Below are 26,590 nucleotides of genomic sequence, written 5' to 3' on the forward strand. Positions count from 1 at the left end.
GTAATATCATGTGGTTCAACTGAGTAATGCTAGGTGGTTTTGGGGAACTATACAGTGTAAGATGCACTTTGATGAGAATGTCAAAGACTTAAATGGGAGAGATTATTTGGATGTGCCACATGAAGCTCGTTGTCACAAAAAAGTATATATATAAAAAGAAAATTCTTAGTTTATACCGTACTAGCAATATAAATCCTACATTACAAACTCAACAAATGTGTACAATTGTACACGTTTGTTGAGTTTAGTATAATGTAAACTTGTAATTATCTTAAAATGGTGGAAAAACTTCATTGTTATAATTCCTTATGTACATTTGGCACTGAAAAATCTACGCGACTTGGTGTGGTATGATAATGCATGAGCTACAAAGTTACATTTTTTATGAACCTTTTTTTTAAAGACCATATACAAAGGTTTGGATCAAATTTTATGTCTTATCCCAAAGTCTAGAGTTCCCAAGGGGGTTGTTGAGTGATTAAGAGATTGAAGGAGAAAAAACAGAATTTGAGAGAGTCATAATATCTTTTTGTTAGAAACCAACTAATGATTTTCCAACAATTGTCTCATATATGATGAAAGAAGTTTCTCTCCAAACTCTTCATATATTTTCATATTGAGTGTAAATCTTGAAAACATAACCGTTGAATTGCATGCTTATTATATCCTTCATGCTTGCAAAATTTCAAGAAGATTAAAGATCAGTTGTATTGTTATCAAACAAATGTTAAAATTTCAAGTTTTTGTGATATAAAATTATGTATAAAAAATAAGTTTATTGATCGAATAGTAAATAACATTTGATTTGAATGAAATTTGATATGCATATTAAGAATATAAGTAACATGAAATTTAATGGTTAGATTTTCAAAAACTAGTATTGGTGGGCTATGGATAGATTCAAAAACTGTTGTCTTTGCTTATGATGTTAGATTTGATTTGTATCTAGGAAAGGTTTCATGGTTATTTGGTTTTGATATGGGTTTGGAAGGGTTGAAATCAATGAGGACTGTCTAGAGAAGGTGAGATCAGATAATATAAGACATTTTTTCAAGCATTTCTAGGATGTGTATTGGGTTATTGAAATGGTTTGTAGAAAGAAAAGCAGTGAAAGATTCATAGAGATTTTAGAGTTTCATATTAGGGTGAGGGAGGGGGTTATTTGCATACTAGAATGGAGAAATTTATATGGATGAGGCCTTAGAATTTGAATTTTAGGGCTATTTCTTGGGCAAAATTTTGTGGGGACAAAGATAACAAAGTCAATGAATCCTTGTCAAAATCATGGATGAGATCCTTCCAAAGTAGTCACTAATCCTGTTGGAAGATGACTGGAGATTCTTGGCAATAACATTGGGGGTATGTTGTCTTGAGTTGCTGACACTATAGTATTAACTGGTGGCTTTTGCTGACCAGCAGGGTTATCAATGTGGAGGGTTTATGTCAAGCAGGGGAGATAGGATCTCAAAGGATGCATAAGGGTAGAGTTTAGACTTTGGACCAACAAGCTAAGATTAGGGGTGCATGGTACTCACTTCTCATGCACCAGTAGGAGGTATTTGTAAGAACCAGATCATGCATTGGGTAGACAAGCATGATAGAAGAAGAATTGTCTCTATTTGTAGCTATTGGCACAACAAGGTATTGAGTTAAGGAGGGATATCCAGTGGTTAGTTTTTTTGAAAGAAGATAATTATTCCTTAGTGCTAGGTGATGGTCTAGATTCTTCCCCTCCTTTTTCTTTATCGGTATCTTGATGTTGTGAGGAGAGTAGGATCATATGGGTCTTAGTAATCCTTTGATTGTAGAGCAGACAAAAATGGGGGGCTCTTGGTATATTTGGGGAGTGTGGGGTTTAGTGAGGATTATGATGGGCAACCTGATTGCAATTTTGAGGCAACTTTGGTGAATCTTGATGTCAAAAATTTGTTAGTCGTTTAGTGAGGGTCTAATAGTGGAATATTTGGTTGAGAGGGGAGATGGTTCTTTATGATGATGCTCTATACTTGAACCGCATAAGCTATGAACCACTTATTTGAGTTGACCTAGCGACTCAACTTGAAGGAGTCTTGAGAGGTTAAGGGGCTTGGGGTAATTTTTTTGGGGGGGGGGGGGGTGGGCGGAGGAGGGGTGGGGGGTTTGTGGTAAGGAGTTTGGTTGTGAAGAGTTTTGGTAAGTTCGGTGTGAAGAATTTTAGTAAGTGCTTTTGTGTAAGAATCAACGACTTTGAAGAGCTAGTTGTAAAGATCTTTGCTATTCAAGAAAATAAAAGGAAGTGTAACCTCTGAAGGTAGGTCCAGAGTTTTGGGTAATAATAGCAGTAAAGGATTTCTGTAGTTAAAAAATTTGGCCTCTTCCATTGATTTTGATATAGAGAAGGATGGTTTAGGTAGAAGGGAAGGGAGGAGGACTAGCATTGAAATTCTTCAGCCTCTGTTATGAATATGAAATTTTTTCTTGAAATATCTGGGGTTTGAATGATCTTTGACAATGGTCTGTTTTAAGGATTTATATGTGTAATTCAAAGGGAGATGTGGTATGCTTTTCAAGAAATGAAAAAAAGTTATGACTAATTAAGGAGCTTGCTAGGAGTTTTGTTTTTCTTGGATGGGGTAGAGGCTTTTATTTATTGGACTATTTTGTTAAATGATGGTGTTACTTGGTTGTTCATCTCATGTTGGATGGTGGGTTGTGAAAAAGATTGATGTGGATATTGGTCAATACTCTGTTTCTTGTCTTTTCAACATAGAGAAAGATATCTTTTACCAGACTATTCCATCCTTTCATCTATCAAAAAAAAAAAAAAAAAAAAAAAAGTAAGGGAAAGATTCATTTAGGCTTTTATTGGAGTGTATACTTCAAATGAGGATGGGGATTTATGTGCTATGTGGGATGAATTTAAACATCTAGAATGAATTTTGAAGCTTGTGAGATGAGGAAGTGCCATTTGAACTAAGATTAATTGGCAAAAAATGATTATTTTAAGTGATGTAACCTGGTGTTAGGTTGGAGATTTCAATGTTTTTCTATTTCCTTTAGAAAGGTTGCACTGCAATATATTCTGTTGAAGGATGATGGAATTTTTGGAGTTTATTGCAAACTTAAATCTGGTGGATTTTCTTTTAGAGGGTACTGTATATACTTGGTCAAATAACCAAGACCCTCCATTTTTGTCTTAGATCATTTTCTAGCTTTAGTGTGGTGAGGAATTATTTTCTAATGCGGTACAATGCTAACTTCCTTGATCTACACTTGATCATATTCCTATTTTGTTGAATTGTGGAGTGTTAGAGATGGCGGCTTCTCTCCGTTCATGAGGTGTCTATGTTAGAGACTTCTGTTACTGTCTCAACCCATGACTGCAGCTAAATTTAAGTCTCTTATGCCAAGGTCAATTAATAGGTTGGAGGGTGCAGGGAGAGAAGGCCCCAGCAGTTCAGTAAGGGCATATTTGGAATTTCAATGTACTGGGTTGGGGCAGTACTAGCCTTGGTGTTCACTTCGAGCCCATATATGTTCAATAAATTTTCTCTGAATTTCTGAATTTTCATTTGCGGCACTTTTATTGGTATCATTGTTTACTGGATAGATCTTGTGGGGCACCTTATGTAGTTATGGTGGTTGACTTACATAGGGTAACTATATTAAAATAAAAAATTTGTCTTTATTACAGCTTGATATTCTTATATAAACATATTAGATTGATGCATTAGGCACCCCTTTTTTCTTTTGTTTGCCTACACTGGCTAAAAAATCTTGGGTAGCATAAATTACTAATTAATTATCTTGCTAGGATCTTTGCAGTTGGGAGAGTTCCTCATTCTTAAATTTTTGGAGGGTTATGGTAAAAGTATGCGGTTTTGGCATGAAGGGTTGTTTGGGGATACCTTCCTTATAGATTTATTTCCTGACTTTGACAGTTTTTAGACCCCTTAAACAATTGATTAAACCTAGGTAATTAGCCAAGTTGTTACTTAGTCTAATTAAACAAGTCTAGGTTATCACAATAATAAAGATCAAATCATGCAAAGCAGCGGAAAATAAATAAGACAATGATATGATCACCCAGGAAAACCAAACCGGTAAAAAACCTGGGGAGGATTTAACCTAGCTATCCTCAAGGTAAAAAGCAAATCCACTAGAAAGAATCGAAGTTCATACAATAAGACTTACAAGCCCCCACGCTCGACTTCTTATTGCTACCAACCAGTAGAACTTACTGACATGACCACATGCAAGCTCCGAATCTACGGACTCCTTTTTTCTTTGGCCTTTGCAAAACACAAATACCTCCGTTTGTGACTTTGAGATCCCACTCAAAGGTTTAGCAACACAAACTCTCCTGTTTGTGACTCCAAGACCACCCTTGAAGGTTTAGATCATCAATACCTTTGATGACAAGAGAAGGCAACAACTTCTACAATACCGAATCTTGAGATTCTTCAAGGAATAGCACCGGTAGAAAACATAAGAGAGCTTTTTAGGAACAAAACCCTAAATACAAAAGAGGCACACTCTTTTCTCTCTGAAAAGCCACATAAAAACGTGCTTAGGGTTTCCTTTATATACTGGGAGGAGTAGATTAGAAACCCTAATCCTAAATGGGCTTGAACTGCTGTTTGGGCTTAATTAAAATTCTGCAGATACGGCTTTCGATCGGTCGAGCCTGTATGTTCTTGAAATCTTCTTCCTACAGCTTATATGTTCTTGAATCTTGACTTGAATCACTTTGAGCATTGTCTAATAAAACCTATAGACTATAAGATCTATATCTAGACAAGTTTGTATTCATGATTTGCCAATTGTTCTAAATATTTAGAACCTAACAAACTTATTTGTGATTGTTGTGGATAAGGACGTAACTGTACATTCTTGTTTGGAATTATCTTTGCTAGGATCTTTGCGGGTTGGGAGAGTTCTGTACTCTGTTAAATTTTTGGTGGGTGATGGTAAAAGTATGCAGTTTTGGCATAAGGGTTGTTTAGGGATACCATCCTTATAGATTTGTTTCGTTACTTATTTGTGATTATTGTGGATAAGGACGTAACTGTACATTCTTGTTTGGAATTTAAGGAGGATGGAAAGTTTCATTCTTCGAATCTTAGATTTAGTCATGCATTCTACAATTGAGAAGTTGAGTCGGTGGATTTTTTCTTCGTGCCGAACATGGAGGGGCTGATAGGTTGTGTTGGAAGCAAAGGGGTATTGATCAATTAAATATATATTCATATTATGGGCACTAAGAAGCTTCAATGGTGAAATTCCCTTGGAGGAGTATTTGGCATGGTAAAGTTGCTTGAGATGTCGCTCTGTTTTTGTTTGCACAACAACCTTGGCGAAAATTATTACCAAGGATAATTTGATTAAACAGAATTTCATTTTACTGGATTGGTATTGTTACTTGTTTGTGTAATTGTAGTGGAAAGACTACTAATTGCTTGCTTATTCATTCTACAGTAGCCAAGGACTTGTGGTCTTTTCTTTTTATGTTACTCGGGGTTAAATGGGTGACGTCCTGGCAGGTGGTGTTTTTTTTTTTTTTTTTTTGGCAAGGAATGTTTGGAAGAAATAGAAATGCCGCAATTCAGAGCATGCCCTGCCTTGCTTATGTGGAATGTTTGGACAAAGAGAAACAATTGTACCTTTAATGGCATTGAGATGTCTACCTTTCTACATAGTTTGTATGAGTGTTCCAATGCATTTGGCCATGCTTGTTCTCTTTCTATTGTACATTTCCTTCATAATATCCTGATTGTAATTTTTTAGGAGACTCCTTTGTTTCTCTTATATACTTAGGTTTCTCCTCTTTCAAATAAAATTTTCATATTACTTGTTTAAAAAAAAATAATAATAAAAGAATCTTATGGTGTTCTGTGACATTTGTTGGTATTTCAACTTCTTAAGGTAAAAATCCATGCCTGAAATGAAGTTGTTCCCCCAATTAGGAATAAGAATTTGGAGTTCATATTAACGTTGAAGTTTAACAGTTACAACCGTTAAAACATGTTACTCGTTTTGAGTGAAATGCATTAAATGCTAGGCGAAAAACACATTTTGGTCCCTACATTTTAACCCGATTCCCGTTTTAGTCCCTAAGTTTTTTTTTTACCGCTTTTAGTCCCTCTCCAGAAAAACGGTTCCATTTTGGTCCCTACCGTTACTTCATAAATGGACATTGCTGATGTGGCAAACGGCATTGGTAGTCAATAATAAAATAATGTCTATAGCGCCACTGTTAGTTACTCCCGCCCTTACTAGTCACTTGCCACTCACGTGACGGTCCCTAACCAAACAAAACCCTAAATCAGTCAAATGAGATCTAACAGCAAACTTGCTGAAAATCCCTAATCTCTTACCTTACTCGTTGCTCATCACAAAACCGATCAAAGAACCCACAAATCGGCAAGCACAAAAATCCCACAAATTGGCAAGCTTCAGTGTGTTTGTGCTGAGCAGATTGCGAAGGTTGTATTTCTCTCCAACTCTCTCTCTCTCTCTCTTTAGTTATGTTATGAATGCCATTTTAAGTGCTGGGTAATCGTTTTGGGTTTGAATCTCAGTTGTTGGGTTTTGAGAATTTGGGAATTTTGAGATGTTGTGTTTTGTTATTACTCTGGAATTTCAATCTATCTCTGTTTCTCTCTTGTTGTGTCTCACTTTCACTCTCTCTCTTCCTCTCTCCCTTTATAGCTTTTGTAGTGGACATAATACTGACCGTGATAGTGGAATATTGTTTGGCTATTATGTGTTGCTTTTGTTATTTGCGTCTCCCTTTATAGCTTTTGTTTTACTTTTGTTATCAGGGACCACATTACTGACTGTATTTTTGTTGGCAATTGCATTGTTTGTCTGTATTATGTGTCACTATTGTTTATCAAGGACCACTATATTGACCTTTGATAAACCATGGAATCTTTGTGTTGGTATTTGCACTGATTGTCTGTATTGTGTCTTGCTTTTCAAGAAGTGGCTGGGTCCATGTGATCCTTTTGTCGGTATTATATGCTTTTTTATTTGTTTATTAGCCTAACAAAGTATTATTAATATCTGTTTTCATTTTCATTTTGTTTTCTTCCCGTGACTTGCATGTAGGATGAATGAGCTTTTTACTCTACATGTCCACCATGGTGGGCATTTCATATGGAACCCTCAAGCGTATGTGGGAGGGACAGTTGATATAGTGGATAATTGTGACCCAGATAGGTGGTCAAAAGTAGAGATTAAGAGAATATGTAGGGATTTTGGCTACTCTGAAGTAGATAAGCTATGATATAAAATGCCTGGTGTGGACCCAGAGCGGTCAAATTTCCATCAGGTGGTTGATGATGATGCTGCTATGTTCATGACTGACTTGGTGAAGGGATATGGGGAGATTCATGTCTTTGTGGAGCATCCAGTGCATGAACTAGTTGAGTTACCAGTGGAGGATTTTGATCCCTTAGCTGCTGGAGTACCTGGTAATGAAGTAGAAGGTGTAGGTGTAGAGGTTTTTGCTAGTGACAGAGTGCTTCAAAATGATAATGAAGAGTACAAACCTGATTTTTCACAATTTGGAGGCCATGATAATGCTGAATTTGTTAATGTTGACCATGGTGAGCCACATGAGGTAGATGATGAGGAAGTTTGTGCTAGGAGGGCTGGCAAAGCACCAGTTGTTGATGACCAAGTTGAGGAGAGTAGTGAGGGCAGTGAGGGTAGTGAGGGCAGTGAGGGTAGTGAGGATGAGAGGAGTGACTTAGAAGAAGAGCCAGAACTAGAAGTGCAACCAATGAATATTGGTGAAGATAGTCTTGATAGTTGGGACAATCAAGCTGAAAATGCTGAGGTTGAAGCAGGACAAATGGGTGGTGGTGTCATGAATTCTGACTATGAGAGTGAGGAGTTGCTTAGCCTTGATGAATCATCATCAAGCAGTGAGGGTGGTGATGATTCAAGTGATGATGACATCCCTGTTGCTGAGGTTGACAATTCTATTAGGAGCAGCAAATATCCAATCTTTAGGCCAGTAGCCAAAGCTGAGAACCTTAGGTTTGAAAAGGATATGTTGTTCATCTCAGCTAAACAATTTAAAGATGCTATAACTGATTATGCAGTCCATAGTGGGTGGGGTATAAAATTTGTGAAAAATGACTTGGTGAGAGTGAGAGCCCGATGCCAGCCAAGGTGCAATTTTGTTGCCTACCTTGCAAAGGTGCCAAGGGAGAAGAGTTTTAGATTGAAAACACTGAACATGGAACACACATGCAGCAGAAGCTATAGAAATCCAAGGTGCACAACATCATACATTGGGAAGAAGTTAGTGAAGAGGGTTAGGAGATAGCCTGGCATAAAGCTTAAGGATATTCAGGAGGCTGTGCATGAGAAGTATGTGGTTAACATAAGTACAGGCAAGGCAAGTAGGGCTAGAGAGAGAGCTCAAGATGCTGTTAATGGGATCCACACTGCACAGTTCAACCAACTATGGGAGTACTGTGATGAGTTGAGAAGGTGCAGTCCTGGGAGCACAATATTGATGAAGGTGCATACTTATGAGGATGGTGATTTGGTAGCTGAGCATGGATTGGCAACCGGGCTGCCATATTTTGAAAGAATCTACATCTGCCTTGAAGGTTGCAAGAAGGGCTTCTTGGCAGGGTGCATGCCAATCATTGGTCTAGATGCATGCCATCTGAAGACCAAGACAGGTGGTCAGCTGATGTGTGCTGTTGGCAGAGATCCCAATGATGAATACTTCCCATTCGCATATGCAGTAGTAGAGGCTGAAACAAAGGACAGTTGGACCTGGTTTCTTAATTTATTACTTGCTGACATAGGAGATGACAAGCAATGGGTGTTCATATTTGACCAACAGAAGGTATGATGGTAGCTTTATTGCTTGTTGAATTATTTGTAGTTAATGGTAGCTTCATTGCTTGCTGAATTAAATGATTGTGCTTTGCAGGGGTTGGTGAACACCTTTGTTGACAATTGGCCACAGTACGAGCACAGGATCTGCTGCAGACATTTATACCAAAATTTGAGGAAAAATCATCCTGGTGTCATTATTAGAGACATTTTTTGGAAAGCAGCCAAGGCTACCTATCGGCAAGCATTTGAGAGGGCAATGAATGAGCTAAAGGAGGTGGATGAAGATGCATTCAAATGGCTGCAATCTCAGTCAACAACTATTTGGGCTAGGCACATGTTCAAAAGTGATGGCCAGAGTGACACGGTCTTGAACAACATGTGTGAAAGCTTCAACAGCACGATAGTTAAGTTCAGGAGCAAACTTATAATCACCATGGTATGCATAATTCTCCCTTTCATGTGCATTATGATCCATAGACCTATGCAATTCATGAATGATTAATTCTCCCTTTCTCTCTATGTGCTTGCAGCTTGAATGTATTAGGCTATATCTGATGACTAGATTTCAAGCAAACAGAGAAATGATTATGAAGGTGGAATCTGAGTTGTGTCCTAAGATAAGGAAAAGGCTGTACAAGGAGAAGTTGGCATGCAGCAAGTGGATAGCATGTTGGGTTGGTCGTATGAAGTTTGAAGTGAAGAATGGGCTTGAGAGTTTCATTGTGGACTTGAAAGAGAAGAAATGCAGCTGTAGGAAGTGGGACATAGTTGGCATACCATGTTGCCATGCCATTTCTTGCATATTTTTCAACAGAGAAGATGCTGAAAAGTATGTCAATGCTTGCTACAAAAGGACTACCTACATTGATTGCTATGAACCCATTATAGAGCCCATCAATGGTCAGAATATGTGGGGTCCTAGTGGACTGCCACCTGTGCAACCCCCTATCAAGAGGAGACCTCTTGGCATGCCTAGAAAGAAGAGGGCACTGGAGCCTGATGAACCTAGAAGTCACAGAAAAAAAAAGAGGCCTAGGCATCTCAAAACAATGCAAGTTATGTGGGAAATTAGGACACAACAAGAGGAGCTGCAAGGGAGAAGTAGGAGGGAACTCCTCCTTGCCTGGGAGTGCATCCCAAGCCAGTAGGACCACTAGAAGGGTAAGTATACACTTTGACTTAGATATCCTCATTGTTTTGTTTTTCAGTTGGCAAACTATTAATTGTTATTGTGCTTATGCTTGCAGGCAGCTAAGGATGCTTAGCCAACAGTACACAGGGCACAACCAAGCTCTAATGATGATGTGACCGCAAGTGCACCTCCACCCCCCACTGATAACCAGTCCAATCGAAGACCAAAAAAACAGAGGAAGAGAAGTGCAGTCACTACTGAAACCTTGAATGCAACTGGGAATGCAGCAAGATATATGGCAGCAATGAGATCTGCTAAAAGATAGCAAACTGAAGCAGGACCTTTTTTTTGTTGTTGTGCTATATGTTGAAGCACTCTTCATATATTTATGTAACTGCTAGAACAATTGGCATGTGTTTATGGGTTGACCAAGTCCTTTTTTGTATGAATGTGCTTTGTCCCATATTTTGTAATTATTGTGGTACACCAAAAACTACCATTGGTGTTAAATATTTTGTAATTATTCTCCCATTGTTATGATGATTCAGCTTCCATTATTCATATTTGCTTTGCTGGTTTTTAGCTTTGATTTTTAAAATGCTTAAACTCAAATTTGCTGGTTTTTAGATTTGCTGGGCAGTTTGGTGATTATGCAGATTTGGTGAGCATTGGAGTTTAATGTGCAGGGAGTAGCCACTTTAATGTGTAATGATGTATGATGTATGAATAAATGTGTAATGATGTATGAATAAAGAGCTCCTGGTTTGGTAAGTTATGCAGAAACTATACAAGTTTGGTAAATTATGCAGGCTGTTGGTGATGCTAAATATTTTGCAGCCAGCTCCTTTAATACATAAAGAGCTGCCTCTTTTATTTTGCAACCAGTTGCTCTCTAAATTGCAGTATCAATTTGTAGTATCAAATTGCTTTGTCAAATTGCTGTTTCCATTCAAAATTGCAGTGTCAAATTGTTGTGTCAAATTGCTGTGTCAAATTGCTGTGTCAAATTGCTGTTTCCATTCAAAATTGCAGTGTCAAATTGACAGTTGATGCACAGTTAATATCACAAACTGCTTTGGCACAAACACTTAACAATAATGTAATAAATTAGTACGCAAATCATAGATTAATTAAAAAGAACATATTCCATTGCTAAAGTCTTGGATTGCAAAGAGAATTACACCAAAAAATCAGGCCTTTTCCCACTACTACAAACCAACACATTCCAACACAAATTATGGCATTTTTCCACTAATACATACACCAAAATTCAAGCCTTTTGCCACTAATACATACAACAAAATTCAGGCATTTTTCCACTAACACCTACCCACCTAATGACCCATTCCCCCCCACCTATTTAGCCAACTAGAAGAAGCATCAAACAAAGTAGCATCCCACTTATCACCAGAGACAGCCCCAGGCAAATGAGCAGCCTCTTCTCTCTCTTCTTGTAGCCTACAATGGTAGCTTCAAGGGTCAAAATCCGTTGCCTCTGCTCCGGAATCAGCACCTTCCCACGCTCGCAGATTTCATCATCAAGCCACTGAAAAAATTTACACTTGCGTCCAACCTGACACCCAAGGACCAGATAAATGATGTTAAATGAACAACCAAAATCATGAAAAACAGTAACAAATAGTATTAGCAAATACTACCTTACCAGAAACTAAAATAGTATTAGCACAATGTTCTTGTATTAGCACAATTTATATTGTCAGCAACAAGCTGAGTTTTTTTTTTTTTTTTTCCTTAAATTTTTAAAATTTTTATTTATTTAAGAAAAGAAATTCTGGGTTAGACTTAGACTAAAGGGGATTGCAAGATTGAAGCAAGATTGAAACGAAAATGAACCTGAAGTGCTTCCAAAGTTAAAAACCCAGAAATTTAAAAACATTACAAATAGAGATACTACCTTACCCAGTAATTTGGACAACCGTAGAACCTTCTTCCAGGGTTGTCAGATGTCCACGAAACAACCACAACGGGTCTCTCCGAGCAGAAGCATCGGGCTGGGCCCCTTTTCCTCAAGCTTCCACTCGATGACATCGAGCTTGAATCCATGGAAAGCAGTTGATTTGAAGATGGTTTTCGGCTGTGTGGTGAGCGAGGAGCAATTGATTTGAAGGTGTTTTTGAGTTCGTGACTGGTGAGGGACTTCAATCCGTGTGGTGACTGATGAGCGAGGAGCTGAGGAAATTTGGGGATTAGGGATTTCTATTTGGGTGATTTGGGGTTTTGTTTGGTTAAGGACCGTCACGTGAGTGGCAAGTGACTGGTAAGGGCGGGAGTAACTAACAGTGGCATTGTAGACATTATTTTATTATTGACTATCAATGTCGTTTGCCACATCAGCAATGTCCGTTTATGAAGTAACGGTAGGGACCAAAATGGAACCGTTTTTCTGGAGAGGGACTAAAAGCGGTAAAAAAAAAACTTAGGGACTAAAATGGGAATCGGGTCAAAATGTAGGGACCAAAATGTGTTTTTCGCCTTTAATGTTTGCTGTCAATGTTATGCAGATATATAATAATGTTTTTTTAAAGCAAAAAATAAATATACTTACAGCAGTTGAAGTGTTTGTAACCATGTTTGGCAATCTTATAAATATAGCTTGTTTCAAACTTTACAAGGCAAAAGATAATTGAAATCTAAAAATTGGTTGTGAGATGTCTTGTATATTGGATTCGGCTCTATTAATTGTTAGCGTTAGTGTACACCACGTCCAAACACATCATTAAGTCCATTCTACTAATGTACTATCTATGTTATTTAACGATTATCCTTACTTTCGTTTTGTTGCTACTCTCTAGCTATTCTATGTATACAAGCTTCCTGTGTACAATATTGTATAATCTAATATAGAGAATTATATTCTCCATTCCAACAGTTTGTATGATACTTCAATGATTAAATTTATTTTTTTTTAACATCAGAATTTTTGGGATGAATGGTGGTTTATTATAACATTATAACAGGTGGTCTTGAGTTTAAATGGTATCCAAACTTCATCTATTATTTTTAAAAAGTAAAAAATCTCACATTTTGTACTCTCTCACATTATTGCGTCCATTCAATGGAATGAGTCTTTCACATACTATGGGCCTCACATTTTTGTGAGGTGCATAGCTTGTGGAGATACTTCTCATGTGTCCCTGTCTCTCATAGATTGCATTGTTTTTGAATTGTATAATACCCCCCCCCCCCCCCCCCCGGCGGGCCCGCGGCAACCTTCCCATTTTTACACCCTTTTTTTTTTTTTTTTTAATTTTGTTTGTGGTTGTGATCTTATAACAAAGTCATTGCATCACAAGTAAAACTGCACCAATTCTAAATGTTAATGCACATACTATAAAATGAAAAATTAGCAAGTTCTAGATCTTTTGTGAATTGTGTGGAAAAGCAAAATCATATATATGTACATAAATGTTGTGAACTCAAAGTTGCTTGAGTTTTTCCATTATTCATAATCAAAACTTTATATAGATTGACATATCATTTGTATGTTCTTTTACATATATCCAAATAAGAGAGAGTATTAACCCCCCCCCCCCCCCCCAACACTCCAACCTCATCCTTACTCTCTATTAGGTTCTAAAAGTTTAGAACAATTGGCAAATCGTGAACACAAACTTATCTAGATATAGATCTTAGAGTCTATAGGTATTATTAGACAATACTCAAGGTGATTCAAGTCAAAATTCAAGAACATACAAGCTACAGGAAGAAGATCTCATAATCTGTCTGGTTCGATCGATCAAAAGTCGTGTCTGCAGAATTTTAATTAAGCCCAAACAGCAGTTCAAGCCCATTAAAGATTAGGGTTTCAGATCTATTTCTCCCAGTATATAAATGAAACCTTAAGTACGTTTTTATAAGGCTTTTTGGAGAAAGAAGAGAGTGTCTCTTTTGCATTTTAGGGTTTTGTTCCTAAAAAGGTCTCTCATATCTTCTACCGATGTTATTACTTGAAGAATCTCAAGATCCGGTATTGTAGAAGTTCTCTGGTCATCAAGGGTGCTAATGATCTAAATCTTCAAGGGTAGTCTTAGAGTCACAAACAGGAGAGTTTGTGTTGCTAAACCTTTGGGTGGGATCTCAAAGTCACAAACGTGGGTGTTTGTGTTTTGCAAAGCCAAAGAAAGAAGGAGTCCGTGGTCTTGGAGCTTGCACGTGGTCGTGCTAGTAAGTTTTTACTGATGGGTAGCAATAGGATGTTAGTGGTCTAAGTCACTATTGTAAAACTTCGATTCTTTCTAGTGGATTTGCTTTTTACCTTGAGGATAGCTAAGTTAAATCCTCCCCAGGTTTTTTACCGGTTTGGTTTTCTTAGGTTATCATATCGTTGTGTTTTTTATTTTCCGCACTTTACAATGATACGATATATGTGTGTTAACCTAGATCTGATTAATTTGACTAAGTAATCACTTGGCTAATTTACTAGATTAATCTGGTTATGTTTTAAAGGGTCTAAAAATGTACACTCTCTACTCTCTTTTTTCCTTCCATCCACACAAAAGTCTATATGTGGTAGAAGAACTTACAAAAAAAAGTCCTATAGCCACGTTTTTAACGCAACTATAGATCAATTTGGCCTATAGCTGCGTTTTTTTTTTTTTTTTTAGCCGCATTTTCAGCCGTAAACCCGTAATTATAGGTCTAAGGGATCTATAGCTGCGTTTTACAAATATGGCTATAGGCCAAGACCAATGGCCGCGTTTTTGAAACGTGGCTATAGGACATAGGCTATAGGGGATAGCTATAGTCACATTTTAAAAACGTGACTATAACCCTTTTGTTTTTTTTTTCCTGGCCAGATGGCTTGGTCTTGCTCCTTTGTTATTCAGTAGCCTTTTACTTGCTAATTAGTAAGTATTATAAGCTAAAAACATGATCACATAATAACATGATTCTTAGCTACATTTAACAAAGAAAACTAATGTGAAAAATTGAATGCATAAATGCTATTTCACAGATATGACTTATTATTGTCATATATATAGTATCTTATTATTACTCCATAAGTATTAACAGAGATGATGACAGACATGAGGAAAGCATCCTAGTTGAAAAAAGTTATGTTAGCCAAACAGGTTGGAGACTATCTAGCCAACCCAATTCTGTTCTGTCTAAAACTGTGAAGGCCAAATACTTCCCTAATAGTTCCCCATTTAATGGGAAACTAAAACCTTAGGATTTCTAGTTCTGGGAAAGTCTATGCTCAACACAAATTCCCCTCTAAATCTTGCCAAATGGAGGATAGGCATAGGCAAAAGCATTGAGATAAATCATGCTGCCTGGTTCACTCCTAAGATTGATAATACTTAGCTGGAAGAGTTGGGTGTTAAATTAATAGAGTTGGGTCCAACTAAACTTTGGTTGAAAAGTTTGGGGCATATGACACTTTCTTTTGAGGCTGAGGTTCCAATTAAATTCACTTAGGTGAGGCCTCTAGAAGGCCATCAAGCAATCACAGCATGCATGTGACACAGCATCATGAGGTTCTAATTAAATCCTTCCTTGCTGTTGTTATCTGTGAATGAAAATTTTTAAATTAAAATGAAGTTAGGAAGGAACAAAAAAGAATATATTTAAAATATTTTGTACATAAACCTTTTTAGGCCCTTCATTAAGAAATAAAGAATATATACTTTGGTATAAAAAATAAATAAAGAACACACACTGCAATAAATATTTGTACTCAAAAGGTTTGAAATAAATGGCACTACATGTTGAAAAGTGTCAGTTGCAATAGAAAGTCAAAAACTCTACCACCGATGACACTTGATTGTACAACAAGTTGATAGAAGATTTTGAATGCACAATCAATCGAATGAAATTCATTATAGGAGCTTATGTTGGCATAAATTGACATAAATGAAACCTGGAAAAAGCTTGTGAGAAGAAATGTACCATGGCAGGGGTGGCAGCACCAAAGAGGGCTATGAGGGAAAGGACAGAAACTTGGCCAATAAAAGTGGCCATGGCTTCAAACACTAACACGCCATAAACGTATGGATGCTACAAAAAAACAGTAAGATCTTTTAGAAAGTGTAAAATGCATTAACCATTGAGTTAGGTGGGAAAAAATGAAGCATTTTCAATTGTTACCTCCCAACATGAAACCCATGCTTTGAATAATTCACCCGTTACAAGCATTGGTGGAATCAAGAGAGGCAAGCCAACTACGGTTGAGCAAAGCAGCATCTCAGTCTGCACATTTGGAGATTTAAAAGTAACAAATTAAGTGTGAAGGACACAATTAGTTTGTAAAACATACTTAGCAAAATTTGTAGTATTTGTAGCATCACTTAACTAAAAAATTAATTTCCAGAATAAAATAATGCCAGCTAAACTCCAAGCTGCTGTGCTAACACATGTTAGTGGGCCTTTACTTTTAAAACCAACACAATATACACAAGTCGAACACAGTATACAAAGATTGGAGTATCTGATTTTAATTATTTAACAATTTCCACATGCAAATATATCCAAGTTCCAATCTATGCAATTCTCGTGGTGAATCACATCGTTTGTCTATGGTTCTATTAAAAAATTTTGAACTTTTTAAAATTATTAAGTCAGTTTAACAAATCAGTTTAAATTTTTATTTATTTATTATAAACTGACTCAGCAATTTGTAACGTATAACTTTTTTCTCTCATAATACAGAAGCTGCTAGTCAAAGCAGTTACCATAACTTAAAAAAAAAAAAAAAAAAAAAAAAAATGCAGAAAATCTAGGGTCACATGGACATGGGTAGTTAACCATGGTAACAAACAAGAGCCAAGATTGTACAGTAAAATCCATTAATTTATATATAAAAAAATATAAAATCAAATAGTCTATTAAGGAGAATTGACTTGGGGTTCGACATTTGTGGACTAATCCGAAAGGCATATATGGTAGAATATTCCTCATTTTCTTTGAAGGAAAAAACAAAGAAAACCCACAGATTCCCCAGAATTGAAATAGTATTGATAGAAGAGTTGAGATTTTTGTATTAGAAAGGTTTAAGATAACTTCATTTCAAAGTAAAAATATATTTAGACACATCCTAGGCAAGAAGTTGTTCATCCATAATTATTGGCCATTAACGTCATATTTCTTAAAAATCATTAGGAAACAAGAAACCAATCATCATCGTTCTCATTGTTTTGGCATTTACAAAGATAATTAGAAGAAAATGAAATGTTTTGAAAACAAATATTTGGAGAAGCAGAGACAGCACTCAAATCAAGATTCCTTTATTTTGGAATTTGGAAATTGCAAGACTTTAACAACCCAACAAACACAGATACGTGAAGAAGCCAAATGAGGAGTGAGGAGAAGCACAAAGCACAAGGACATATTCTAAGGGGACAAACACAAAAAGGATACTGACTGTGCTCAGGCAAAGAGGTGACAATCTCTTCCCTATTGTCATCAAGTCGTTGATCTGTCATTAGGCTAGAAATTTCCGTGATATCCCAGCTACATGATATACTAGCTCCTTATGCCTCTTCCACCACCACCACCCCCCCCCCCCCCCCCCCTCCTTAATTTCCAATAAATGTCACATGTATAATAATTTGATAGTAAGGAGAGAAATGAGATTTAAACTCCGATATTTCTTTTAGAAATACCAAAAAGTATCAATCAGTTAAGTTATAAGACTTATGGTGAAATTGCACAATTTTAGTGTTTTCTTAACCATTTTGTACTTTTTCATCTATGAGTTAATAACAATATAAGCATGCATGGATTAGGTTGGACTCTATTTTTTTTATCGGAATCTACTTGGTTGAATTGAGAAGTTCCTAACGTAGCTCAATTCATCACATGTGGGGAAATTAACTCCACTAACATGGGTCGAGTTGGATCAGTTTTGTCAGGTTGAATGTGCAACTCTAGATGACATGATCTTTTTTGACACACTAACAAAACATTAAAGACTTAATTGAAGCTTTTAAAAGATTAATGCCTGTTATAGAATATGACACAAAAGTTGAGGACAAAATGTTATTAAACCAAAAAGAATTTATATGCTGGGTGATTAGTTAGTTGGGCTGAACAAAAAAAGAAAATCTTCATGAATTGGCTATTATTTTGTTGGGCTCAAACCTTAACCCACTACCCCTGTGCATAATTCAACTATCCTTCCCTTATGTTTGTCCTACCATTCAATCACTTTTTTCTTTAATGATTTTTCCATTTTTCCATTCCTTTCTCCTTTCTTTTTTTAATCAACTTGCATGCTATATATTATCTTCGGTGGGGTCTGTGGTTAGTCGGTAACCTCTTATTTATAATCTCTTATTTATGTGAGGCTAAACTATACTTTTACTCCTTGAAAAATCTACAAAGTTTAAATTCGGTTTCTGAAAAATTTCTCATGTCAACTTGGTTCCTGTTTTACTCAAAATGTGTCAATGACTTAATGTATATATTCTATTATAACACTACGACCTTTTTGGAGCATCACCGGCAATATATGCTGAGGTGATCTAATAATTAAAAAATTAAAAAAAAAAAAAAAAAAAAAAAAAAAAAAAAAAAAACCTAAACTAACTATTTATAAATGATAATGTTTGAGGACACAATTTTTGTATCACAACTATTGTTACAATCCTAAACACATAGGGTTATGAGTGGTGCAAAAAGAAATGCTAGATACATAAGAAAGTGATAGTTCACCAATTACAATCACACATATTATCTAGTTTTAGCAGATAGTATGCTCCTGAAAGAGCTGATAATGATCATTCTTAGAGTCAGCACTACAGAAACAACCCAAACAAATCCTAGATCTTCTTAACTTCCCATATATTCGATCAATCGTTATTTAGTTTATAAAACTCATGCTTTTAATGAAATCATTATTAAAAAATTTGCATACATGCAAATAATTAATTACAGGCTCAATATAAATTGCCATAACTTGTCCAGTTTGACTAGCAATGAAACTAGAACACAAGAAAAGCTGAAACCAGATAGTTGGAGACTTTTATTTGTAAAGTTCCATGACTCCCATGACAGTAAAGGCTCGACAGATAACTTGAAACCCTGAAAATCCAGCAGCCTTGCTCAAGGCCTCAAACTCTTTCTCAGTTCTTTCCTTCCCTCCAGGTTGAATAAACATAGCATTGTCAAGCATAGAGACATACTTAGAAGCATTACTTGCCTCAGGTTCCTCTGGCAATACAAAGTCCATGATAATCACCTTTCCATCTATTGGCACTGCTTTTTTGCAGTTCTTCAAAAGTTTTATGCATTGTTCATCATTCCAATTATGACATGTACCCTGCAATATTATACATGAAAATTTTCATAAAGCAAATGGTGGTTTTTAATTTTTAATTTTTGACAATTCCATAATTACAAAAATTAATGGGATGGAAGAATTGAACCCTTATATATCATTGAACTAGTTTAAATTGTAAAGCTCTTGACAAGCCGATCTAATATAATCATCAAATAATTAAGTAGTTAATTAACTAACTGACCTTTATCATAATGACGTCACCTTTTGGAACACTTATATACATATCCCCTCCAACATGCTCAATACCTGCACAGATTTTCACCTTGCTCTTTAACAGAAATAAATTCAAGATAAAGAAAAAAATCCGTTTTAATAAGAAAATGAAAAGGACTGTTTTAGAGCTAGATATATCAAGGGCTGTAAAAAAATATTGTATATTTATATTGACTCGATTTTGAAAATGTGTTTACCTCTCAGATACAATCAAATTCAATCTAATACATCTTTTCTGCCACTCCAATTTATAGTCTAAATCTTTCGAGTTGTGTACTGACCACTAGTGAAAATTTAGAAAGTGTAGCATTATATAATTAATGGTAGAATCAGAAATTTCTCTTTGAGTTCCGAATAAAAAATATGATCATTAAGTATTTTTTTTTCTTTATATATTATATATATATATATATATATATTATATTCTTATTAATTATTATCCATAATAGTATAAAATAGTACTATACAATTATTTTAAATGTAAATTAAGTAGTAAGTACTTTACTATCCAATATGTGTATTATAAAAGTTGTCAATATTAAATTTGACAAATTGTTCCAATATTGATATAGATTTGAAAATTTTTATAAACCCATCTTTAATCAACAACAGAGCAAATGCGTAGCATCTTTATTTAAATTAGGACCACGAGTCCGGGATTCACTAGTAACTGGTGTTAGCAATGTCCCACGTTTGGGAATTATGAAAAAGGATTGACACCGAAATGGATCCTACATATCAAATTTTATTGTCTTGTAGTCTAAGGCCCAAAAAGAAGATATTCAAAGATCTATCGTCCGGGCCTGCTATTCTTTTATCGAAGCAAGTGATCAAGTCTATGCTGTTGCTGCTTAGACTTTCTATTCTTTTGCTTTTGTCTTCGTTTTATTATTTATTTTTTTCTCTTTTGGTGCTGCTGTCTATCTCCTAACCCCATTTTCAATTGGTGCTACTCTCTTTTGGTGCTGCTCTCTACTCTTAGTTTAGACTAGACCAGAATTTCTATCTTGTAAAAAAAAAAACCCCATTTTCAATTCCTATCCCAACTAACTCTTGATGTCATTAGCATTTTGAGTAGTACAATTATTCTAAAGTTAGAAATTTTTTTACAAAATATTCCACAAAGAACGTGTTAATGTTAGACTATGGGATGATTTTAGTGATGGGTTCAAATGAAAATCAATAAAAACCTGTCAATTTAATTTCTGTAAACAAAATTGTATTTATAACATTACTCTTTTATGAATGGACACTAATTAGAGTTAGAATTATAATTAAATGATTAAATTCTCATATACCCAGATCATGAGTTTCATCATGTCTAGATCTCCACTCTACCTCATATTTAAAATGTTAAAAATTTCATGTGTTGTACTCTACTAATTAAACTAGCCGCTAACCCGTACTATATATGAGAACCTACCTATTTATGAGGTAGACTAAAATATAAAAAAATTTAAGAAACTATACCATTGCATGATTTTTTCTTGTATGACTTCAATTTGTGTTACAATTTGATGAAGAAGTCATTGCTTGAATGTGCAATGACTTACAAAAAAATTGTTAAACAGTTTCAGATATTGCAAAAAAAAACTCAAAAATTTAGAAATTAAAACTTTTGAAAGACAAAAAAATATTAAAAAATCATATGATTCACTGCTTATAAATGATTGAAACAAAACAAAATATATATGACTAAATAATAGAGAAATATAAGAGAAAGATGGGTTACATTCAAAAGAATAATTTCAATTAATGCAAGCTTTTTTATCTTGTAAAAAATGGCTAAAGAGAGTTTGGTAGTTCATGTACGAAAATTAATTTTTAAAAAATACATGAAAAATCATAATTTTTTTTTAACAAAGTAGAGGAGAAGAAAATAATATAAGAAGAGTTCATACCTCTACTCGGTTTAAAAAAAATATATATATATATATATATATTTGGGTTTGCTTTGCTTTTTTAGTGTTCATAATTAACCTCGCAAATTTAGAGATAAATTATCAATGTTTGAGTTTAAGTTGGACTTGTTAGAAAGATAGAGTTTCACTTCTCGTTAAATTTGAATAAAACAAAGATAATTTAAAAAAAAAATTGATAATGATGAGTTTGAGTTTAAGTTGAACTTGTTAGAGAGATAGAGTTTCACTCATTCTTAAGTTTGGACTAAACAAAAATAATTTTATTTAAATATTATGCTGACGTGGAAAATTGTGAGAGTTTCAGATGTTTCAGTTTTATATATATATATATTTCAAGTCATAAAATGTATGGACTAAAATCCTTATTTTTTTTTTCTCATTATTGCTTTAGATAATTGGTAGATAACTAAATATTGTTCATTATAATTTTTTGAATATCTAATTAATTTAAGTATGTACTTTTAAAAAATAATTATAATTGTAGATAGGTATAAATTTTGATTAGCATTAATTTCGACTCTGAAGGATGATCAGTCAATGCTTGGGAATGTGATCGGAGAAATTCAACACTTGCTTAGAAATTTACAATGGGTAAGGATTGATTGTATTAGGAGAGGGGGGAATCGGGTAGCTCATGTATTAGCTCAATTTGCTAGGAATATTATTGAGGATATGCATTGGATGGAGGATGTTCCTCCAATAGCTAGGGAAGCTCTGTACCAAGATGCTAATTTTTTTGATTAATTGAATGAAATGATTCTATTTCCAAAAAAAATTTTAAGAATTTAATACATATATGCTTAATAATTTTTAATTTTTTTTTTAAATTATACATACTTAAGTTTTATTTGTTAATTTCCACATATTAAAAAAGAAAGGATTTGGGGGTCATGGTTCTGCCACTTATTGTACTACAAGGGCACAATATATATATATATATATATATATATCTTTTTTTTTTTTTTCTTATTATCGTCATTTGTGATAATTTATATATATAAATATATATTTTAAACATCATAAATGGTGGGAGGGGGATTCAAACTTACACATGTAAGTTGGGAACACTATAAAGTGTCAATTGATTTAAAGGTTTAAGACAAACCAACCGTTTAAGAATAGACATGCATATCAATTATTAAGATATTTTGGTACTTGGATAAAATGGTGCCTGTTGAATCACTTGAGGCAAATCAATGTTAGTGCCTTTAATGCTTATACATACGTACATATATATATATATATATATATATATGTTAAACGTCATAAGTGGTGGGAGGGGGATTCAAACTTACGCGTGTAAATTGGGAGCACTATAAAGTGTCAATTGATTTAAAGGTCAAGGACAAACCTACTGTTTAAGATTAGACATGCATATCAATTATTAAGATATTTTAGTACCTGGATAAGACGGTGCATGTTGAATCACTTGAGGCAAATCAAAGTTAATGCCTTTAATGGAAGGGTACTTGGAAATGACCATGTTGAGGCTTGCTCCAGTGCCACCCGCAACATCAACCAACAATGATACACCCTCAAATCCTTCATATTTCTCAAGAATTTTTTTCATGTGTATTCCGGAGAGATCAGCCATTGCCTTGTTAAAAAGGTTGTTCAATGATGCATCAGCTTTCATGTATTGGAAGATGGATTTCCCATGGACTTTTTCAAATAGATTACCTCCTTCAAGAATGGCAGTCTTAAAATTTAGCCTATACCACAATTAATGCCAAAAGAGTCAAGTACCTATTGGTTGGAAAAAGAAGAGTGATATGCAAATGATGTAAGATTAATATGCTTATTTCCTTTATTACTTACTAATTTGAGTACCAACTATCGCACTATTACTATTTGGAAAACACAATTTTACCTATTTGCCATCTTATCACTAGTAAGATATCATGACAAAAGAGGCACTACAGTCGCAGCATTATGATGTATTCTTGAGCCAATACACGTGGTATATACATAGAGATGAAGCCAAGACTTAGAGTTAGGGAACAGCCTATTGATGGCTATGTGTAATAGCTCTAGCCTCTAGCTTTGCTACTACTTAATCAATAGATTTTTTTGTTTTTTGGTATGTTCGTGTCTTTGATGTGTACGTCTGCTGCTGGGTAATGACAAATTGGTTTCTTGTGTTTAATTTGATTAAAATTAGTTGATTGGGCTTAATTTGTTTTTTAGCTTTACTATTGCTAATTTTTGTTACTTGGCTAATTTTTTTGGGCTTGTATACTTTGTTTTCTATTTTAGATCTATAGATGTTTTTGTGGTCTATAAAAAGAGAAAAATGCTAGATCTATAAACTTTTTTTATAAATTGCTAATGTGGTGACTAATCATTAGTAAGTAAAAAATTGGTGTAAGTGATGGGTCCAAAAACAAACCAATAAGAATACCAAAATATATAATAGTAGCAAATTTTTTTTTTTTTTTGATAAAAATAAGTTTCAAAATCTAAAATAAATCAGCTAACAAATCTAAAATGCATATATTTTTTTAAACTATTAATGGAGTGGGTTTGGCTGGGTTACATGGGTTGAATATTTGGCCAACTTGAACCCGATCTCCAAGCTTCACTCAAATATTCAACCCATGACAAACCAACTTGAGGAATCGATCAGATTGGTTTGGATCTCAGAGGGTAATTAGTGGGAGGTGAAAAAATCTAAAATGCCAATTAAACCAAGACACCTAAAATACATAGTATAGGTTATAAACATTTTGGACGGCTTATGTTTATTGGGTTTTCCAGGACCAAAGTTCTAATAGTCAAAACAAAAATAATTCAAAGATGTTCGTATTTTTCAAGTAATTTTGGGTTAGATTTCAACCTAGAGAACAAAAATTCATTGAAGAGTCATCAATGGGTTGGCCCAGCCCATTTTTACTTAGGCCAGGGACACAATGGGCTGGGCATAATGGGCTATCAATGGGATTGTGTTAGTATATTATTTTATTATTTTTTATAAAAAAAGAATTATTTTTTATAAGAGAATAATCAGTCTATTTTTTTTAAAGGAAAGAATCAAAGAATTTAATACTTAATTACAATTTTTTTTTTTTTAACAATCAAATCAATTTAATTTTTTGTTTTCTTGATGGAAACTTATTTAATTTTTTTTAATTAAGGCTTTAAATAGTTTTTTATTTTTATCTTTAATAAAAAAAAAAAAATCAAATTGTTAATTCAAATTTGCTAGACTACTAGAAAAATATATATTTAATAAACTAAGTTTAACACAATTACTTTAAATATTTTAGTGGTTGGGAGAGTTCTCTTAAAAAATTCTTCTACAATATCTCAAGATCAATCCTTCATACATCTCTTATATATTTTTGTTATAAATTCTAAATTATTGGACTGGGCAATGGGTTGGGCCAACGGACTAGGCTACTGGGCTAGCCCATCAGGTGCCCATAGGCATAAAAACTAGCCCACGGCCTAACCAACTAGGCTAATGGGCCGCCTATTAGCCCGATAGGCTGTCGGGTTTCTAGGTCGGGCCGTGGGCCATGGGTTATTTGATGACCCTTTCAACCTAAACATATGAATTGTAGAATATCCAAGAATAGTCACCACTAAAGCCTAGATTTGATGTCAAAGTCAATCTAAATACGATCTAGTACCAAACATATCACTAAATAAGATAATATGACTAATTATCAAAAAAATAAGATAATATATCTAATTATAAAAAAAATAAGATAATGTAACTTTTTTACGTAACTTAATACAGAAATAGTTCATTTTAACGTTTATCATCAAATCACTAAATAAGATTATTTGTTCAGACTATTTATGTGCATAAGTTGGTAATTAGCATTCTTATTATACTTAATTATTTATTCACGTTTCAACATGCATTCAAGACTCTATGGATTAAGTGGGAATATACGTACAAAACCTCTACTGTGGCCCGGTGTAAAGCAAAAGCTGAGATTGAATCCACAGATCCTCCATCTTCATTCTGAACATAGAATTTGCCAGCCGGTGAGACTCCATAGAGTCTCTCAATCCTTCCATCTTCGCAGGTGCGCATAGAGCAAGTAAGAAGTGAGTAGCTAGCAAGTAAACGCAGCATGCGATCGAGCATATATGGTGCATCAGGGTTTTGTGTGGGAAGTTTAGAAGCAATCTCGGAGGGTGACAAGAAAGCATCTGGGCTTGCCTTAGCAATGATCTCGAACAGGTTGAGCTCAATGGCGGCGTTTAGTACCATGGGAAATACGTGAGAGCTAGACTGTAGCAAGGCATAGAGACATGGATCATCATCTTCTTTACTAATGGGGGGTTTACCACACTGGTTTTGTGTGGAACTCATTTTTGCTGTTTCGATTTTTATTGGCCTTGATCGAGCTGTGGCCTTGTGATTCTATGTCGTATGATTATATAGGATCAACTGGTACTGCTAAGTACTAACAAGAGTAGGTATTTAACTGTAGAACTTTAATGGTAAATTTATTGTAGTAAACAGTTTTAATTGAAAATAGTTTGTGTTTAGAGAGAGAGAGAGCTTGACAGATTATAATATTGATAAAGTATTTTGAAGGTAGTACTCGTGCTTCATATGGAAATTGATAAGAGTGCTTTGAGATGAGGGAAATGACAAAAAAACACATAATAAAGAACTGAGTGGATCGGAGTACTAATGTGACTTTCTGTTCATATTTAGACCACTTAATAATTTAAAATTTCCAAGTTGATGATAACACGTGTAGGAATATTTGGTTCTTCCGTCCAAATCAAGTGCGCCTCCAATATTGACAACCTACCTTGACTGTGAAGTGTTTGAAGGGTTAAGGGCGCCGTGAAAAACGCAATCACAGACGCCATACAAAACACGTCTATAACATTGTCAGACGTTGTATCTCCATCAATGCAATTTTTAGCTGAGCGCCTAAATGTGAAATAGATTCTAGATAGTCTAAGTAGTAAAGTGTTGAATGGTTCCTCAAAAAAAAAAAAAAAAATTAGGGTATTGAAAGGATTCACTTTTTTGTTTTATCCTTTTTGGTCCCAATTCCTTTTCTGAAGACAAGTGTACTTGTGTATCTTTGAGAAATTTGCCACAATTATGTAATAAACTATAAGCCGTAAAAATGTGAACTCATCATTTTTTCTCCACAATTCATAACTCGTCAAGTGAATTATTTGTGACAGAAGTTG

At 34.7% G+C, this 26,590-nt stretch overlaps 3 protein-coding genes across 3 annotated transcripts; 2 read left to right on the forward strand and 1 right to left on the reverse strand.

The window, feature by feature from the left end:
• Window positions 1-6,994: 6,994 nt before the first annotated feature.
• Window positions 6,995-10,542, forward strand: LOC126703505 (uncharacterized). The gene is made up of 3 exons (XM_050402462.1): window positions 6,995-9,283; window positions 9,378-10,008; window positions 10,095-10,542. The coding sequence occupies exon 1, from the start codon at window positions 7,277-7,279 to the stop codon at window positions 8,318-8,320; it is 1,044 nt and encodes a 347-aa protein (XP_050258419.1). The 5' UTR covers window positions 6,995-7,276; the 3' UTR covers window positions 8,321-9,283; window positions 9,378-10,008; window positions 10,095-10,542.
• On the forward strand, window positions 8,513-11,090 carry LOC126703829 (uncharacterized). Its single transcript, XM_050402898.1, has 6 exons — window positions 8,513-8,854; window positions 8,942-9,283; window positions 9,378-9,991; window positions 10,095-10,151; window positions 10,607-10,640; window positions 10,941-11,090. Exons 1-6 carry the CDS (start codon window positions 8,513-8,515, stop codon window positions 11,088-11,090), a joined length of 1,539 nt encoding a protein of 512 aa, XP_050258855.1.
• Window positions 11,091-18,743: 7,653 nt separating this feature from the next.
• On the reverse strand, window positions 18,744-25,981 carry LOC126701802 (isoliquiritigenin 2'-O-methyltransferase-like). The gene is made up of 4 exons (XM_050400175.1): window positions 25,324-25,981; window positions 22,820-23,130; window positions 19,465-19,529; window positions 18,744-19,262 (listed from the first exon to the last, which is right to left on the reverse strand). Exons 1-4 carry the CDS (start codon window positions 25,743-25,745, stop codon window positions 18,966-18,968), a joined length of 1,095 nt encoding a protein of 364 aa, XP_050256132.1. The 5' UTR covers window positions 25,746-25,981; the 3' UTR covers window positions 18,744-18,965.
• Between the last annotated feature and the right edge of the window lie 609 nt (window positions 25,982-26,590).

This window comes from Quercus robur, chromosome 10 (assembly GCF_932294415.1).
Source record: "Quercus robur chromosome 10, dhQueRobu3.1, whole genome shotgun sequence".
Lineage (NCBI taxonomy): Eukaryota > Viridiplantae > Streptophyta > Magnoliopsida > Fagales > Fagaceae > Quercus > Quercus robur.

Coding starts and splice junctions, on each gene's coding strand:
- LOC126703505 (XM_050402462.1), top strand. CDS start 7,277: ATGCCTGGTGTGGACCCAGAGCGGTCAAATTTCCATCAGGTGGTTGAT.
- LOC126703829 (XM_050402898.1), top strand. CDS start 8,513: ATGAAGGTGCATACTTATGAGGATGGTGATTTGGTAGCTGAGCATGGA. Junction 9,992..10,094: donor TGGGAGTGCATCCCAAGCCA/GTAGGACCACTA, acceptor TTATGCTTGCAG/GCAGCTAAGGATGCTTAGCC. Junction 10,152..10,606: donor AACCAAGCTCTAATGATGAT/GTGACCGCAAGT, acceptor GCTGGTTTTTAG/ATTTGCTGGGCAGTTTGGTG.
- LOC126701802 (XM_050400175.1), bottom strand. CDS start 25,745: ATGAGTTCCACACAAAACCAGTGTGGTAAACCCCCCATTAGTAAAGAA. Junction 23,131..25,323: donor CGGGCCACAGTAGAGGTTTT/GTACGTATATTC, acceptor ATTGTGGTATAG/GCTAAATTTTAAGACTGCCA. Junction 19,263..19,464: donor GTGACGTCATTATGATAAAG/GTCAGTTAGTTA, acceptor ATAATATTGCAG/GGTACATGTCATAATTGGAA.